At 53.6% G+C, this 16775-nt stretch overlaps 1 protein-coding gene across 1 annotated transcript in view; it reads left to right on the top strand.

Moving 5' to 3' along the window:
• Positions 1-12388: 12388 nt before the first annotated feature.
• DBH (dopamine beta-hydroxylase (dopamine beta-monooxygenase)) overlaps positions 12389-16775 on the top strand; it is a 21547-nt gene continuing 17160 nt past the window's right edge. Inside the window, exons 1-2 of the mRNA XM_006900557.1 lie at positions 12389-12736; positions 15240-15386. Of these exons, the coding sequence (XP_006900619.1) occupies positions 12389-12736; positions 15240-15386 (495 nt within the window). The remainder of the gene's footprint in view (positions 12737-15239; positions 15387-16775) is intronic.

Raw genomic sequence — 16775 nt, 5'->3', positions numbered from 1 at the left:
TAGATAGGCGGTGAAGAATGGATTCCATTCGGAGAGAGGTGCAAAGCAGCTTGATCGAGTCTATAGTATTTCTTTGTTAAGTAAGAACGGTCTGCTGTAACAAAAGTGTGAAAGCTCTGGGTGGTGAGGAAATGAAGATTTGTAGTCCTGCTCTCACCTTTAGCTGACGTTTGCAGTATTTTATACCCTAGAGGCAGCAGAGTGAGTCTGGCAGCACCAGGGCCTGGTCGCCGCCTCCCCTTGTCCCCCGGCAGGGTGAGGACGTCTTCACTTTGCCAGACTCCAGCCTTGCCTCAGTCTCTCAGAGAGCACAGTGGTGGTGCAAGAAGCCCTGGTGATGCGGAGGTTAAAGCCCTCTGCTGCTAACTCACAGTTTGGGACCCCCCAGCTGCTTGGGGGGTGAGGGGTGAGGAGTGGGGAAAGCGGGGACAGGTTGTGGTCTTCCATGAAGCTCTCAGCCTCAGGAACCCCTGGGGATGCCATTCTGTCCTGCTTGGTGAGTCAGAAAGATTCCGCACGCCGCTGTTTCAATGGTTCTCCAGCTATCCTGCTGGATTTGGAATGACAGAGCTAATGATTTTCTCCAGGAGCTTCGAAAGCAGGACCTCTTAAGTCATTTGACTCTGCTCATGAGAGGACCTCAGATAAAGACAACAAAATTCCTCACCACTAGACCAATCAACAACATCGATCATGATATATGGAAGACAGACTGAAGTTGTCAAGCTTTTCATTTTACTTGGATCCACCCATGGAATCAACACCTATGGAATCAGCAGTAAGGAAATTGAACAATATATTACACTGGGAAAATCTGCTATTAAGGACCTTGTTAAAGTCCTAAAGAGTAAGGATGCCACTTTAAAGACTAAGGTGTGCCTGACCCAAGCTGTGGTATTTTCAATTGCTTCATATTCATGTGAAAGCTGGATGGTGAATAAAGATCAAAGAATTGACCTCCTGAGTTGTGTTGGTGAAGAGTACTGAGTGTACCAACGGCTGCCAGAAGAACAAAGTAGCTTGTCCAGGAAGACGTGCCCCCAGGGCGCTCCTCGAGGTCAGGATGGTGAGGTTTCATCTCACATACTTTGGGTATGTTTCCAGGAAGGACCAGTCCTCGGAAAAGGACAGCATGATTGAAAAAGCGGAGGGCCAACAAGACAGGAAGCCTCTCAACCGGATGAGTGGACGTGATGACTGCAACAATGGGCCAAAGCAGAGACGTGACAACGGCGTGGGCTCGGGCAGGGTTCACTGTTGTACTTGGGTCACTGTGAGTCTGCTGACTCCATGGCAACGAACACCACCAGGGAGAGGACGGACCTCCGCCCAGCTCACGCGCCTCCACCGCCAATGTCCCTCTCGGAGCCTTGGGCATCCTCACCTCACTCTTGCTGGGATGTGCTGGTTCTCACTCCCCCTTCCTCTCCCTCTCCCTCTCCCCCCTTCTGGAATTATTGGTGTAGAGTCATAGACTGAGGTCATCAAGAAAATCACCCTCCCCAGAACCCCATCAGAACACCCTCAGCTCATGGGGAGAAGACACAGAACAAGGCCAACTCTCCCAGCAGGCAGGTCCTCTCTGGCCAGTGACATTTGATGGCTGACCCAGGGCTGGTGGTCTGCTAATACCCCTCACTTCCCCTCCCCGGGGAACAGCTGTGGGGGGTGGTGTTAAGGACCTTTATGATCTCACGCATTGGGTGCAGAGATGGTTCACTATGTCCCCAGAACAGGAAGGACAGAAGGCAAGGCCCCACTTCTCTTCCATTATTATCTCAGCCCAGGGGCAGTGCTCAGGCCGTTCGTTCATAGGGTCGCTATGAGTCGTCTACGACTTGACTGCACCAAACAACAATAACAACGACAACGACAAAGAGAGAGCTACGTTGGCCTGGTGGAAAGGTGGGTGATTTTCATCTGCGGCCCTCGGCCAGGTTCAGATTGTTTTTCTGTCAAACATTCTTCTAGGTGGTATAGCACAGGTCTGTGCGTTGCTGTACAGAGGTAACTCGTGGTTGCTGTGATGCTGAAGCCTGCGACAGTGATGTGCCAATCGTGGTAATGGGCACCCATGGTGGACAGTGTTGGCTGGAGCTACCCGACTAAATCAAGCCTGGAAGCAGGAGTGGCATCCACTTCCGAAATGGCTTACCTCCGGAAACTCTGTGTACGAACAGTGCTCAGGCCGTTCGTTCATAGGGTCACTGTGAGTCATCTACGACTTGACGGCACCAAACAACAACAACAAGGGGCAGCTTAGGGGGTCTGTGAAAGGGTACAGGGATGAGATTGGCCGCCCTTCCAATGAGTGGAATCTTGGCTGTATCCAGATGCCTGGACAGAGTCACAGAACACCCATTCTAGGCCTCTATGCCCTGCTCTGACCGGTGCCTGGAAGGTTGATTCTGAAGACATGGCTTTCCGTACCTGGGTGGGGCCTGGGGAGGTGATTGGACATTTGCTCAATCTCTTCCCTCCATCCTTGCTGCTCCCCCTCGGGGATGGCTATTCATTGGGTGCAGGGCAGCCGAGTCTCCCACCCTGCGCCATCTTCCCCGTTGCATTGCCCTTTAAGACATTCTTCAGCAGGGCTTGGCCTCAGCCCCCAGCCCCCTAATTTACCCCTCAGATGTCTCCTTTCAGCCTATTTTAAATTTCCCTGGTCCCTAATTAGTTCTTTTATTTCAAAGCCCATTCTTGCCTCAAAGACTAAGATAACCTCTTATCTCTCTAAGGGTAGTAATTATACTTCTTTTAAAGTCTCCTTTTGACTCCCATCATTGGCCTCGTAGAAATCTGAGCCTGTTTTCTGAGATTATGTATCTCCTCTCAGGACACCGTCCCTCAGACACTGGGCCATGTGGGCAGCAGGCCTGGATTTGCCTGTACAAGCAATCATTCTGACATAATGCAGTCACTTCCATGACGTGATCTGCTGTAAGCAGCCAATTTGTTGAAAGATTTTCAAAGGTCACTTGCCTTTTTGCTCAGTCAGGACCCTCACCATTTCTTCTGACTGGAGCCAGCAGACTGCCGGTCTTAGATTCAGCAGCCTCTGAAGCCAGCAGCTTGACACCTGATCTACCAGCTTTGGGTTCATCAGTTCCTGCAGCTGCTGCATGAGCCAGGGGAGTCTCTAACGTCACATCAGGCCCAAGGACTTGGAGTTTGGAGTTCGCCAGTTTCTACAAGCTACTGAAGCTGTCTCATTAAGTTTGGTGTCTCTCTCTCTCTTTCTCTCTCTCTCTCTCTCTCTCTCATTGTTGTTGTAAACTGACTGTCGAGTCAGAACGGACCCATAGCTGACCACCTCCAGCCAGGTTTTCAGAGGAAGTTAATCCATGGGAGGAGAGTGTTGCTGTTAAATACTGTTGTGTAGAAATAAATCCATAGCTGACTCTACAGAGGGCTTTCAGAGATAGCAGATCCTATGGGGGGGGGGAATTGCCCATCTCTCTCTCTCAGAGCAGCTGGTGGATTTGAATCACATGCCTTTGGGTTGACAGCACAATTCCTTACTACTGAGTCACCAGAGCTCCCAGATAGATTGAGGTATAGAACATCTCTATCTCTCTATCTCTATCTAGATAGATATGGATAGATGATACTTAGATCGAGGAGGTAGACGTAGGTAGATAATATAACTATAGATGGGTACATAGCTGGATTATACAGGTAGATGTCTATATACTGGTAGTTAGAGATGAGCTTCACAGACTTGCCTTCTCTAGGGACCCACCTGCTCGCGTGGCCTGGCCTCACAGCTCTGGGTGCGGCCCCAGCTTCTCGGGCAGCAATCTCCTCCTGAGCATCTTGCAGGATGTGCCTCCCTCCAGTTCTGTGTTTTTGTGTTCCTGGAACTGTACAGAATCCAGATTCATGGGATAGACTCCCCACCACCACCTTTAAAATCAATGTCGTTGTGATTCTTAGTCTTTTAAAAAATCTTTTTCTGTGATTCCATGGGTTCTTGGAGCGTGCGTGTCCAGTGTACCACCTGGTGGATTGTTGTAATTACACACCAGTGGACCCCTCTGCAGGGCAAGTGATGCCCAAGCAGGTGCTGCACCAGGATGGAGTACGAGCTCTGACCTATGGAAGTCACAGAGATGCAGCATCCTTCATTGGAGGTGCCCTGAGTTGTCATGAAAATGTGGACCTGCCTTGCATCAGGGACCACACACCAGGAAGCCACCAGAACCCCTGAGCTTGACCAGTGGCTACCTGGACCTTTCTTGGAGCCAAGGATGGTGATATCTACTCATCTGTCTGCCCGCCACGGCTCGAGGATGATGACACCTGCTCATCTGTCCCCACACCTCTAGTCTTACTTTTGGGTCACTGTCCATGGCAGTGGATGAGTTCAGCAGAGGCAATGGCAGCATCAGCCAAAACCAGAAAAGAGGATGGTACCACAGAGTCCAGGAGGTTCATGGACGTGGCCAGAACCTAGTGGGGACCACACACTGACCTTAGCTGTTGATCCTCCTGAAGACAATGGCTTTGACTCTTCACCTTGTGCACCAAACGGCTTATCACTCCTGAGTATTGACCAAATGCTTTTCCGTGCCTGTACCTGCCTCCGCTCATGCCCCATCCTCCCCGCCCTGCGACGTCTCTGTCCTGGTGGCATTAATTACCTCTCTCCCCAGCACCCTGGGACTGAGGCGCTCTGTAACGAGATCAGCAGGGGGAAATTGGATCAGCATGCAGCTTTCTATCCCTCTTCCTGCCTCGTGAATGTCAGAGGCCCTGGGGCATGGAGATCTGCTCCATCCAGAGTCCCGTCTTTTAAAAGCAGATGGCGAGTTCTGGTCCTTATTGAGTTTGCGTTTATGTGTAATGCGTTTGATTGTGACTGAGGGACGTGCCTGGTTCAATAGCTAGTGAGACTCATCAGCGCCGCTCGAGCCTCCTCCCATAGGAAGCCATTTGTTCTCAGGACACATGGTGGTCTTCAGTTGCCAGTGGAAAGTCTTCGCTGGCCAACGCTGGACTTGGATAACCAGAACTTTCGATTAGGAAGCCCAGCTCCCTTTGACTCCAAATTCACTTCTAGAAATTTATCCAAAAGAGTCAGAGACTCGAGTATGACCTTGAAGACTTGTTCCCCCAGAATGCATGTGTGCTGTGATGTGTAATGACGTGTGCCACAAGTGAGTAACATATGGCCTTTGTCTGTAACAATGCGTGCCACGTCTGTGCACTGTGTGCCACGCGGGTATAACTAGATGTGTCCTGTGTGTCTGCAAGGACACGTGACACATGTAGGTAACGTGTGTGACATGCCTGTAACTCCCATGTGTGTGCCACAACGCGTGTATACTCTGTGCCTCACACACACGGTTTTCACCACATGTATGTTGTATATATCACATGTATGTAATAGTGTGTGCCACGTGCATGTCACGTATGTGTGCTATGTGCATGTAATATGTATCACAGAAATGTGATGTATGCCATGTAATCCCATGGTGTGTGTCACTCATGTGTATTATGGGCCATGTGTTTGCAATGATGTGCTCCACTTGCATGGTATGTGGGCCTTCCCCATGATCTGATAAACAGGGTGAGTGTAAGAGGACTAACAGTGGTGTGTAAAGCCTGTACTCCAATCACAGCCCTGAGCCTCTATTAGGGGACCCCCTGGGGTGGGAGTCTCTCTGTTGTGGGGGTCCGCCCAAGATGGAAGTCTTCTCAGGGTGTGAGTCCCCCCAAGGTGTGAGTTCTGCCAGGGTGGGAGTCCCCTTGGGGTGGGAGTCTCCCTGGAGTGTGCCCAGTGACACTTTTTATGTCACTGAAGACAAAAGCTGAGGAAAGTGAATCTAGAGGTGGACCGAGACCTACCTCCAGGGGTGCACTCAGGCCCTTGTGTTAGGCAGCTCCTCAGCCTGGGGGGGTCAGGACATGGGAGATGTGCCCCAGGCCAGCAGAGGCTGGAGGAAGCAGGACCTTCCTCCACAGAAAACAGGCACCTGACTTTGAACTTTTAGCTTCCCCCTTCAATGCAACTCTAAGAGAAACTTGTGTTTGCTCAAGAGATACTCGTGGTGTCCCTGGTAGAGGTGTATGTATCTGCGTTGGCGACGTCTAGTCAAGGATGACTCACAGCGAGCCCGTGAATGGCAGGTCTGGCCGTGTCCCATCCTGCACTGTCCTCAGAGTCTCCAACATGCTCGAGGCGTCCTTGCAGTCCCTGTGCCAGCCCGCCACGTGGGACAGCTTCTCTTTTTCTGACCCTCTACTCTTCCAGCATGATGTCTTTTCCCAAGGACTGCTGCTGCCTTTCAACATTCCCAAATTCCTGACACAAAACCAGAGGTTGCAGGGGATGACATTGCCCATCTTTCCCTTGAGAGCCACCAGACAGACACAGCCTCTGGTAGTACCACACCTCCCTACAGAGTGGTGGCTCAGCGGGAAGGAAGCGAGCCTCCAACCCAAAGTCACAGGGTTCTAACCCACCCATGGCTCTGAGGGAGAAAGATGGGCGGTCTCCTCCACAAAAACTCACTGTGGGGTCATCGATGAACTGGTTCCAACTTGATGGCACACAGGATCACAACACACACACACACACACACACACGCGCACACGCATGCACGTGCACACATGCACATACACACACATGCACGCACATATACACACACGCACGCACTCACGCACATGCGCACACACGTTGTGTGCCCTCTGGTGGGATTTGCACTGGTGGCTCAGTGCTAAGAAGCTGCACTGCAATCCAAAAAGCCCGTGGTTTGAATCCACCAGGTGCTAGAGAGCTAATAAGAACTAGAGAACTAGGACAGTGGGACAGACGTGCACGTATCTTAATATCACCCTTGTCACCAGTGGTCTGATAGTCCCCGACTAGGAACTTGCTAAATGAGGCCGAGTCCAGGCAGGCAGTGAGACAACTGACAGCTGCCAGAAAGAATGAGGAGCTGTCTATTTTGAGGCATCTTCAAAAAGTCAGGATGGTGTCACTGGTGCTTCCCCGTGTGCAGCCTTGACACAAGAGGCAGTGAGGAGCTGACGGGAGGAAAGGAGGGTCTGCAAAGGCTTAATGCTGGAGCATCCCAGGGACCCTCAGCCAGAGCCTTTCCTGTTTCAACAGTTTCCAGGAGGAAGCATGTGGCTTAGAGAAGGTGAGGGCAGTTTGTGGAGCCAGACAGGACAGCCCAGGGTGACAGGTGAGTGCAGTGTGGTGATGACAAGGGTCACAGACACCTTGACTGTGACCAGGAAGGAACAGAGAAGCCCCTGACTCATCAAACCCAAGCTGAGGGTCACCAGGTGGCCCGGAACAAGCCAGGGGTGGAGCTACATTCTGCCATTCCCTCTGAGCTCAGGCAGAGACCGCGACCCACTCACGTCACCAAGGAAGGTCCTGGTTTTCAAGGCCCTTCAACCAGTGAACAGTTTTCCACCACAGCCCTGAAGTGTCAGAGCAAGGGCAATTCTCTGTGGGTAAAACGAGGCCCAGAGACGGCTCCAGGCCACTCGGTGGGTCTCAGACTGGTACTCATGGCTCCCTGCCAGCTTCAGTGCTTCAGGGGTTCCCTGGGCCCCTGCTGAGTGTCATCTGCACCCTGTACACCCCCCCATCAGCTCAGGGCTGGGATTGTCCAGTTACGGCCTCTGCCGGCCAAGGCTGGGGGGAGGACAAGGGCTAATCTGCACCTGGACTTGACCTCTCACCACCAGTTGATGCTCCCATGCTCCAAACCTGAGGAGGGGTCTCCACTGCCACCCGCCTGTCCACAGCCCTGCGTGGCTTATGTGGCAGGAAGCAGGGCAGCTGGGGGCTGTCGGTGACGAGGGGAGGTGACAGAGAGCAAAGGGCTTATTAAGATGCTGAAACTGGCTCCAAATGAGGCCAGCCGTCGATGCGCCTTGGAGGGAGGCCAGGACCATGTCTTCTGACACAGTGCTGACACCCTGCCCGCCTCTGCCTTCCTCCGATTCGCCCTGCTCCACTCCCGCCTGGTTCTTGGAGGGCACCTCGCAGGGCTGAGCTAGATTGGGGGGCACAGAGCAGACAGGGCGCATCGGAGATTGGGCTTCCTTCGCCAGTCTACCCCCGTAATACTGCCCTTCACCCCTCACCCCAAACCCCTTCCCTCATTCCAACCCATGCCCTCACCCCACATCAGCACCTCACTTCACTTTGATCACCCCAACTCACCCCCTCACCACTCGTCGGCCTCCTCACCCCAGCCATCAGACCCTAACCCACCTTATCCCCTTACCTCCCTCACCCCAACTCTACCCTCCTCACCCTCCCAAACCTCCCTCACACCACCCCACCTCCTCACACTTCACCCCACCTCACCCCAGTTTACCTCACACTGCACCTCCCTCCACCCCACCCCCTCACCCCACCCCTTCTCCCCCTCACCCCACCCTCCCTAGCCACCCCCTCACCCTTCCCCCACCCTTTCACTGCATGTCATCCCACCCACTCCTTCATCCCCTCACCCCAGCCTTGCCCGTCTCACATCCCACCCCGTTCTCCCAGACCCTGCACCCCACGCTATCTCATACCCTTCCCCACCTCACCATCTCACCCCACCTCACTCCACCACCCACCCCCTCACCCCCTTCACTCCACTCCATGCCCAACTGGTGCCCTAAGTAGGATCTGGCTGGCTCAGCACTTCTGCCATCCGGCGGACACGGGGCAGCAGGACCAAGGACCGCTGAGCACTGGGTTTTTCCCCTGGTCAAATTGCACATTGTGAAAATCCGTTTCTGCAACAAGAGACGAAAGGGGATGGGGACCCGTGATTGGAGCAGTGGGGCCCCACCCACCTATAAAGTGGCCACTGCCTCCTCAGGGCAGAGGGCGACCAGCCCCCCTTGACCACATGCCTCACTTCAGGCTCCTCGCCACCTCCCCTGACAGAGCATGCGCTCTGGGCCTCTGACCTCCAGTGCCGTTCAATCCTGGGGACGTGACCTCAGCGTGCTGCTGGCCCCTGGGGCATCACTGCACAGCTAGAAAGGGCAGGGTCAGAACCACCCCCAAGCCGGGCGAGGGTGAACAGGCTGGGGAGGTCAGTGCGGGGCCCTGTGACCAGCACCGGCCACAAACCTTCCACCATCTCACTGGTTCTGATGTGTAGTGACCCTCCAGGGTCGACCTGCCCCTGGGGTGTCCCAGGGTGACCTGTCCTCTCTAGGGATGGAGACAGCTTCGTCTGTCCTGTGTGGAGCCACTAGTGGGTTTGAACATCTGACCTTTCCGTTAGCTTGACCCACTGTGCCAGCAGGGCTCCTACACCTGGTCCTTCCCAGTCCTGACATCGGCATGCTGGTTTTCATCAAATGTGGGGGGAAGGCCCGCCGGTGGGCGCCAAATGGAGAGAGTGCTAAACCCTGCTGAGCAAATATGTGGACATATCACTGGTGTTTCCTAAAGGCCACCTGGTCCTCTCCCACCCGGAGAGCCCGCGTGCCCTCCCATGTGTCCGTGTCCCAGGGAGGCTACTCCCCCCACCCCATTCCTCTTTCCCTGGGCATCAGCCAAAGTCAGGCTTGGGGTCCAGTCTTTGCTGACCCACCTCTTCACTTCCGGAGGGAGAGGGGAGTTTGGGCTGGAACCAATGGCGTCACTAAGACTGATGTCACCCAGTGTGGTACCTGATGATGTCACACCCCCTCCTCCGACTTTCTCCCATACCAGACCATAGAGACTCCGTCATCTCTGCGACCATCAATCTGAGTCACAGGAAACTCCATAAATATAGTTCTGAGTTGCCGAAATAGAGTATTTCTTCGATCATATGCACACTAACCGTAAGGTGGCTTTGAAACATCTTTCTACATTGAATCACACCACCATGAGCGGTAACATTATTAGTAGCTGAGCAGAAGCCTTTTTGTTCAGTTTTTTCCTTCAGATACTTCATTCTCAAAAAATATTGATACAGGTCCATAAATCAACTTACTATATTACTGTAGCTAATACACCAGAAAATCTGACAAAATCGGCAACTCGGAAAACACCGCAGCAACGTGATGTACTTGAGGCAAGTACAGATGAAACCCCAAGATTCAGAGACTGGTTTGTATTTGGGTAACAATGAAACAATGATAGCTGTGGCAGGACAGGCAGCGGTGCCTGAAGGTTCAGAAAGTAAATGAATCTCTGTATATGTTCATTGAAATGAAAAAATAAACAACCTAAATTTTTTTTTTTAAAAAGAAAGTAAATGAGCAGAGAGTTTTAGTTCAGAGGTGTACAGACACTTACAAGGCAGGCTCACAAAAGTATTGCATTGTTGTTGGGTTCAATTAACTGCAGAAGTTGTTGTTGTTATGTGCCTTCAAGTCACTTGCAACTCATAGCAATCCTGTGTACAACCTGCTCTATCCTATGCCAATCTCACTGTCTCTGACACACCTATCCCCATTACCCCTATCACTTAATCAGTCCATCTCATCGAGGGTCTTCCTCTCCTGCGCTGTCCCTCCACCCTTCCAAGTATGACATCCCTCTCTAAGGTCTTGTCTCTCCTTGCAACATGGCCAAAGTATGTCAGATGAAGCTTCAGAATCCTTGCCTCCAAGGAGCAGCCTGCCTTCAACCTCTCTAGGATGAATTTGTTTATTCTCCTAGCAGTCTACGGTATAGTCAATACTCTTCTCCAGCGCCACAATTCAAAGGCATCAATTCTCCTTCTGTCCTCCCTAGTTATTATCCAACTTTCTGATACATAGCACGTAATTGCAAAGATCATTACCTGAATCACACCTTAGTCTCTAGACTGACATCATTGCTCTTCAATACTTTGGAGAGGTCTCTGACAGCAGACTTTCCCAGTGCAATTCATCTTTTCATTTCCTGGCTGCTGGTACAAAGGGTGTTGATTGTGGAGCCAAACGAACTAAAGTTGTTAACAATTTTAGTCTCTTCATCGTCTATCATGATACTGCCAGTTGGCCCAGTGGTATATTATTTTTTTAAAAAGACTTTTTTAAAAACATTGACAATGTTTCCCCCCAGCCCTCCCTGCAATATACCCCTTGATCATGATTGTTGCCATACATATAAGACAATGATTTGTCGTTGTTGAAATGCTGCATTAGGATTTTAGAGTCCTGGAGCCCCTCCTGGCTGTGCCCCCTGGTGTCTTCCGTACCCCCAGCATCCCTCTCGGTTTCACAGGCTGGGATGGTTTCTCTGAGTCGGTCAAGTAGGCACTTAGCTGGAGCAGAGCAGGTGGGCGCCCACCTCCCTGACCACCTGGGGACACGTGAGGGGGTGAACTCCTCCCCTTGGAGGTCGGGGACCTGAAGCAGGACAACGGCTTCACCCTGAGTTGGTGCATCGGGCACAGCAACCTTCTGGTCAACAGAGAGGCAGACTCCCAGAGTCCTCTGCTCCAGCTCTCCTCCCGCCGTGACCCCTTGTGAAAGCTCGGTGTGGGGGATGTGCAGTTGGAGGCAGATCGGCCTGGGAGGATTCAGAGTCAGGGTGGGGTCCTTTCATGATGCAACCCAACAATGTACCCTACATTTGGCCCAGAGTAATGCACCCTACAGACTCCCCCAGTATTCCTAAGAACTCACTGTGAAGTTCGCCCCTACCCCCAGCAGCAGTGCACCTCACAACTGTCCTCCAGTAATGCACCCCTAAGTCTGCCCTCAGCCCCTATATTTATGCACTGTGCACCCACTCTCCCAGCCATGCGCCCATGAAGCCTGCCTCTCACTATACACCCCACCTTGCAACCACAGTCTGTCCCCAGCCACCTCACAGTGCACCCCCACCCAGCATGACGCCCACGCTTCTAGAACAGCCTGGCCCCAGCTGGAGCCTGCAGGGAAACAGGAGGCAAAGTGGGGAACAGCAGGGCGTGGAGACAGTGTCTAAACACAGGCCCTATTTGGAGATTGTCTTTTATTTTTAGTTTGAAATTTGTCCGCCCCCTCCTCCTGTTGTTGTAGAAACGACTGCTGGGCTCAGGCCTACAGCTGTGTGGCACCTGGACCTCAGAGGTCACACCATAGTGACCCTCCTGGCCTCGGTCTCGACATTTGAATGGGTGGAGCCCCAGACCCTTGAGTGGGGGTGGGGGTCAGCAGCCTAGGGACTGAGGACAGGATAGTGGCTTCAGGGCCCACTTCCCGGACAGCTCCTTGGGCCAGAGGGCTGGGGCGGTGGCAGTGAGGGGTCTGTTCCCCGATAATGTCCATGCGTCATTAGTGCCAATTAGGGGGGGAAGGAGACAAGTGTTTGGCCTGGGGCATGGGCTGCTGGGAGGGGCAGGGAGTAATCCAATTGCCCAGCAGACAAATGTAATTACTGGAGCAGCCCGGGCCCACCCCTGTGGGGGACAGGGCATAAATGGCCAGGTGCGGCCACCAAGTGCACGCCAGCATGCAGGCCGTGAGCCCCCCAAGGAAGTGGGCTGCCCTCCCCAGCCCGTCCACTCGAGAGGCAGCCTCCATGTACGGCACGGCCGTGGCTGTCTTCCTGGTCATCCTGGTGGCCGCCCTGCAGGGCTCGGAGCCCCCTGAGAGCCCCTTCCCCTACCACATCCCCCTGGACCCCGAGGGGACCCTGGAGCTGTTCTGGAACGTCAGCTACCCTACGGAGGCCATCCACTTCCAGCTGCTAGTGCGTGAGCTCAGGGCCGGCCTGCTCTTCGGCATGTCCGACCGTGGGGAGCTGGTGAACGCCGACCTTGTGGTGCTCTGGACCGATGGGGACACTGCCTATTTCGGGGTGAGCATCCTCCTGGCCAGCGCCATCTGGCCTTCTTCCCACAATCCCTCCCAAGTCCCCCAGGTGGGAGCTCTGGCCTCATCCTCCGTGCAGAGCTCCAACCCACAGGAGGGGTGACAGGGGCACACACCTGCATGGCCTATGACCTTACACTTCACCCTGTGCTGGAACCTGGGGCCCAGTGCACACAGAGCATTCCTCCTCCGGAGGGCACGCACACCTCACAGCACCCGGGCCACACCCCACTCACCCGCTGCAGGGAGCTCATCCCACATCAGGACATACATACACCTGCTCTGTGGGTGACTGGAAAGTGTATCTCAGGTGTGACATGAGGGGCTCCAGGAGCTACACCCAGACAAGAGAGGGGACCCTTGGCAGGGGCACCCCAAGTGTGAGATAAGACATACTCCTCAGAGCTTCTTCTAGACAATCCGCGTGTGACTTGACATGTGCATACAAAGTACGGGCAGGGGTTCCACCGAGCTGTGCCTGGACAGGGTGGTCACCTGACTTTCACTCTGAGGTGGAGAAAGGAAAGGTTCGCTTCAAACTGGGGGACAGAGCTTAGGAGGGGTCACTGGAGGAGTGGGGTCACCTGTACACTGCCATGAGCCTCATCCCCAATCAGAACAGACAGTGAGAGGCTGAGCATGTTGGGGGAGCAGAGTGCAGGGTGAGCTGTGAGTGGGGTCCCACAGCAGGAGGCAGGCGAGGTCAGGGGGCCTGAAAAGCCCTCTTCACGCTCAGGCCCCAGTTTGCTCCCTGGACAGTGAGGACATTGTCCTACTCCACATGGGGCGACTGGGAGGTCACCTGAGCTGATGATGGTGGGTATTTCTAGAACTGCAGGTCCCATCCAATCCCAGGAGGGCTCTGTAGGCAGGTGTGCTGAGAGTCTGCGGGCACACCATGGGCGTAGGGCCAGCTGGTGGACTGCTTAGGGTGGGGCTAGGTACAGTCCAGGAGGACAAACATGGCCCCAGCCCCATGGTTTCTGCCATTCCTGGGGACCAGCCCCAGAACCCTGGGGCCTTTGTGGACTGGAGGCCCCCTCTAGGGTGTGGGGTCTGGGCCTTTCTGGAGCAGGTTCAGCCCTGCTGGCAGTCCCAACTGTCAGGGTCACTAGGAGCCTCCTGGATCACACACCACAAACATGTATGAAAATCTGCGTTCCCTTCCTCACTCAGTGGTCCTGGGATCTGTCTCCCTCTCCAGGCAAACCGCTGAGGCCAGCACTCAGCAAAACCCAGCCAAATAAGCCAGGTCCAGGGGCCCAGGGCCTTCTCCTCTCAGGAACACTTTGCAAAGCCTTTTGCAGATTTCCTTTTTCTCACGAAAATGAAGAAAACACTTTTTAGCCCAGAAGGGAAGAGTCAAGCAAAACAAAATGAAATTTCTAAGGAAAGAGTCTATGGTGTCCTGAACTGGGGGAGCCGGGTTGTTGAGGAGGCCTCGATCCCCACCAGAGGCTGTCATCCAGGGACACCCTGTCCCCTGAGTTGGCAGAACCTGAAGGTCCAGTGCAGGGGAAGCTGCTGGGGGCAGAGAGGGTCTGCAGGAAGGGACCCAGGCTTGTTTCTCATTTGGAGCGTGGGTGGGACCAGTGTGGTCAGGGAGGCACACTAAGAGGTGACTGCTGTCAGGGTCAGTGGGGGTGTAGTTAGCTCTAATGGGGGGCATCGCCTTTAGCTCCATAGCTAACCTTGCCCTGTCCCCATCTCTGCCTCTTGGAGGCTCCTGAGAGGCCATGGCATCTCTCTGAAGAAGGGAATCAGGTGTCCCAGAGGCCTAGAAATAAGGATGCCTGTCTGCTGCCCTGGAGACCTGGGATTAGGGATGGCTAGCAAGTCCTCTGGAGTCAGTCTTAGATGGCTGCGCCCAGCTGGAGTTTGCAAGCCTAGCTCAAGGCTGTAAGGAGGCACGCTGAATAAAGTATTGATCTCCTAACAGGAAGGTCAGTGGTTCAAAGTCGCCAAGGCTCTGTGGGAGAGATGAGTAGGTTTGCTCTTGTTAAGATTTGTTGTTGTTGTTGTTGTTGTGTACTATAGAGTCAGAACCAATCTGTCAGGCTTCAGAGGCTGTAAATCGTGCGTGGGGGGGCGGGGTGATGGTCCACCTTTCTCCCCTGGAGCAGTTGGTAGAATAAAGCCACATTCCTTTGCGTCGACAGTGCGATATCTGACCTCCAGCCTGCCAGAGCTCCCAGTCCAGTGGGCAGCTTTGCTCTGTCTGATGGGCTCCCGATGAGTCTGAGGCAGGTTTTTGGAGTTTTTAATCAACGCCGTGGAGAAAGCAAGCAGGGATCACCAGGTAGACATAGACAGGGCACAAAAAGGGGCAGCGACCCCCCAGAGCAGGCACGGAGCCCATCCCACAGGGAGCAAGGCCGGGCAGTTCCGGCTTGGCTGTTGTGTTCCCAGGGATGTGCAGTGACAGACGAGTGGGCAGCTCCCTCGCACCCACGGGCCACCTTGCTGTCATACCATGCTTGTCTCTTCAGGATGCGTGGAGTGACCAGAAGGGCCAGATCCACCTGGATTCTCAGCAGGACTACCAGCTGCTGCAGGCACAGAAGACATCAGAAGGCTTGTACTTGCTCTTCAAGAGGGCTTTCAGCACCTGTGACCCTCAGGATTATTTCATCGAGGTGGGCAGTGGCCCCTCATGGCCAAGAGGGGGTGGGCTGGGTGGGACCACCCTAGCACTTGGGGGAGAACCTGGCTGCTTTTCTTTCTGTATAAAAACCTGAGGACACTGATGCCTCAGACTAGGCTGCTGATCTGAGAAGAGGAGACAGTTCATGTCCTGGGCATGGGGCCTGGGGTTAATGACAGGGACAAATGTCACAGATGGACAGGAGGGACCAAGCGCCACTGCCATAAATGCCAACTAGAAGGAAGGCTGCTAGGAAGAGTATGGGTGGGGAGGGTGTGGGTGAGGTTGATGTTGGAGGGGTGAAGGTTGGTGGAGTGTTGGTGGAGTGGAAGTTGGTGAAGAGGTTGCTGACGCAGAAAGAATTGGCAGAGCAGAGGCTGGTGGAAAGGATATTGTGGAGAAGACCTTGGTGGAGTGAATGGTGACAGAGAGGATGTTGACAAAGTGAGTGTTGGTGGAGGGATGTTGATAAAATGAGTCTTGGTGGAGTTGTAGCTGGTGGAGTGGGTCTTGGAGAGGATGCTGGAGAGGAGAGCGTTGGTGGAGTGAAGGCTGGTGAAGTGGATGTCAGTGGGGTGGATGTTGGTGGACAGGATGTTGAAAAAGGAATCTTGGTGGAGTGGTGGTTGGTGGACTGAGTCTTGGTGGAGAGGATGTGGGTGGAGTCAACTCTGGTGGAGTGGAGGCTGGTGGATTGAATGTTGATGGACAGGATGCTGATGAAGAGAGTCTTGGTGGAGAGGATGTTGGTGGAGTAGAGTCTGGTAGTGTGGATGTTTTTGTGCTGAGGATGTTGACTGAATGAACATAGGTGAAGACAGTGGAGTGGGTATTGCTGGAGTGTTGTTAGTGGAGTAGAGGGTGGTGAGAGGGTTGTTGATAAAGAGAGAGCTGGTCTAGTGGAGGTTGGTGCAATAGATGTTGGTAGAGAGGATGGTGGTAGAGAGGATGTTGGTGAAATAGATGGTGGTGGAGTGGCAAAGAGGATGTTAATGAAATGAATGTTGGCATGGAGGCTGATGGACTGAGTCTTGGTGGAGTTGACTCTGGTGGAGTGGATGTTGGAGAAGACATTGATGATGAAGTGTTGGTGAGTGGAGGTTGATGGACTGAGTCTTGGTGGAGTGGAGGCTGATGGACTGAGTGTCGGTGGAGTGGCTGTGGTGGAGTTGACTCTGGTGGAGTGGATGTTGGAGAAGACGTTGATGATGAACTGTTGGTGAGTGGAGGCTGATGGACTGAGTGTCGGTGGAGTGGCTGTGGTGGAGTGGATGTTGGAGAAGACATTGACGATGAACTGTTGGTGGAGTGTTGGTGAGTGGAGGCTGATGGACTGAGTGTTGGTGAGTGGAGGCTGATGGACTGAGTGTCGGTGGAGTGG

Source organism: Elephantulus edwardii, unplaced genomic scaffold (genome assembly GCF_000299155.1).
Source record: "Elephantulus edwardii isolate Elephantulus edwardi_28Jun2011 unplaced genomic scaffold, EleEdw1.0 scaffold00289, whole genome shotgun sequence".
NCBI lineage: Eukaryota > Metazoa > Chordata > Mammalia > Macroscelidea > Macroscelididae > Elephantulus > Elephantulus edwardii.
This window is presented reverse-complemented; position numbering and strand designations above follow the sequence as displayed.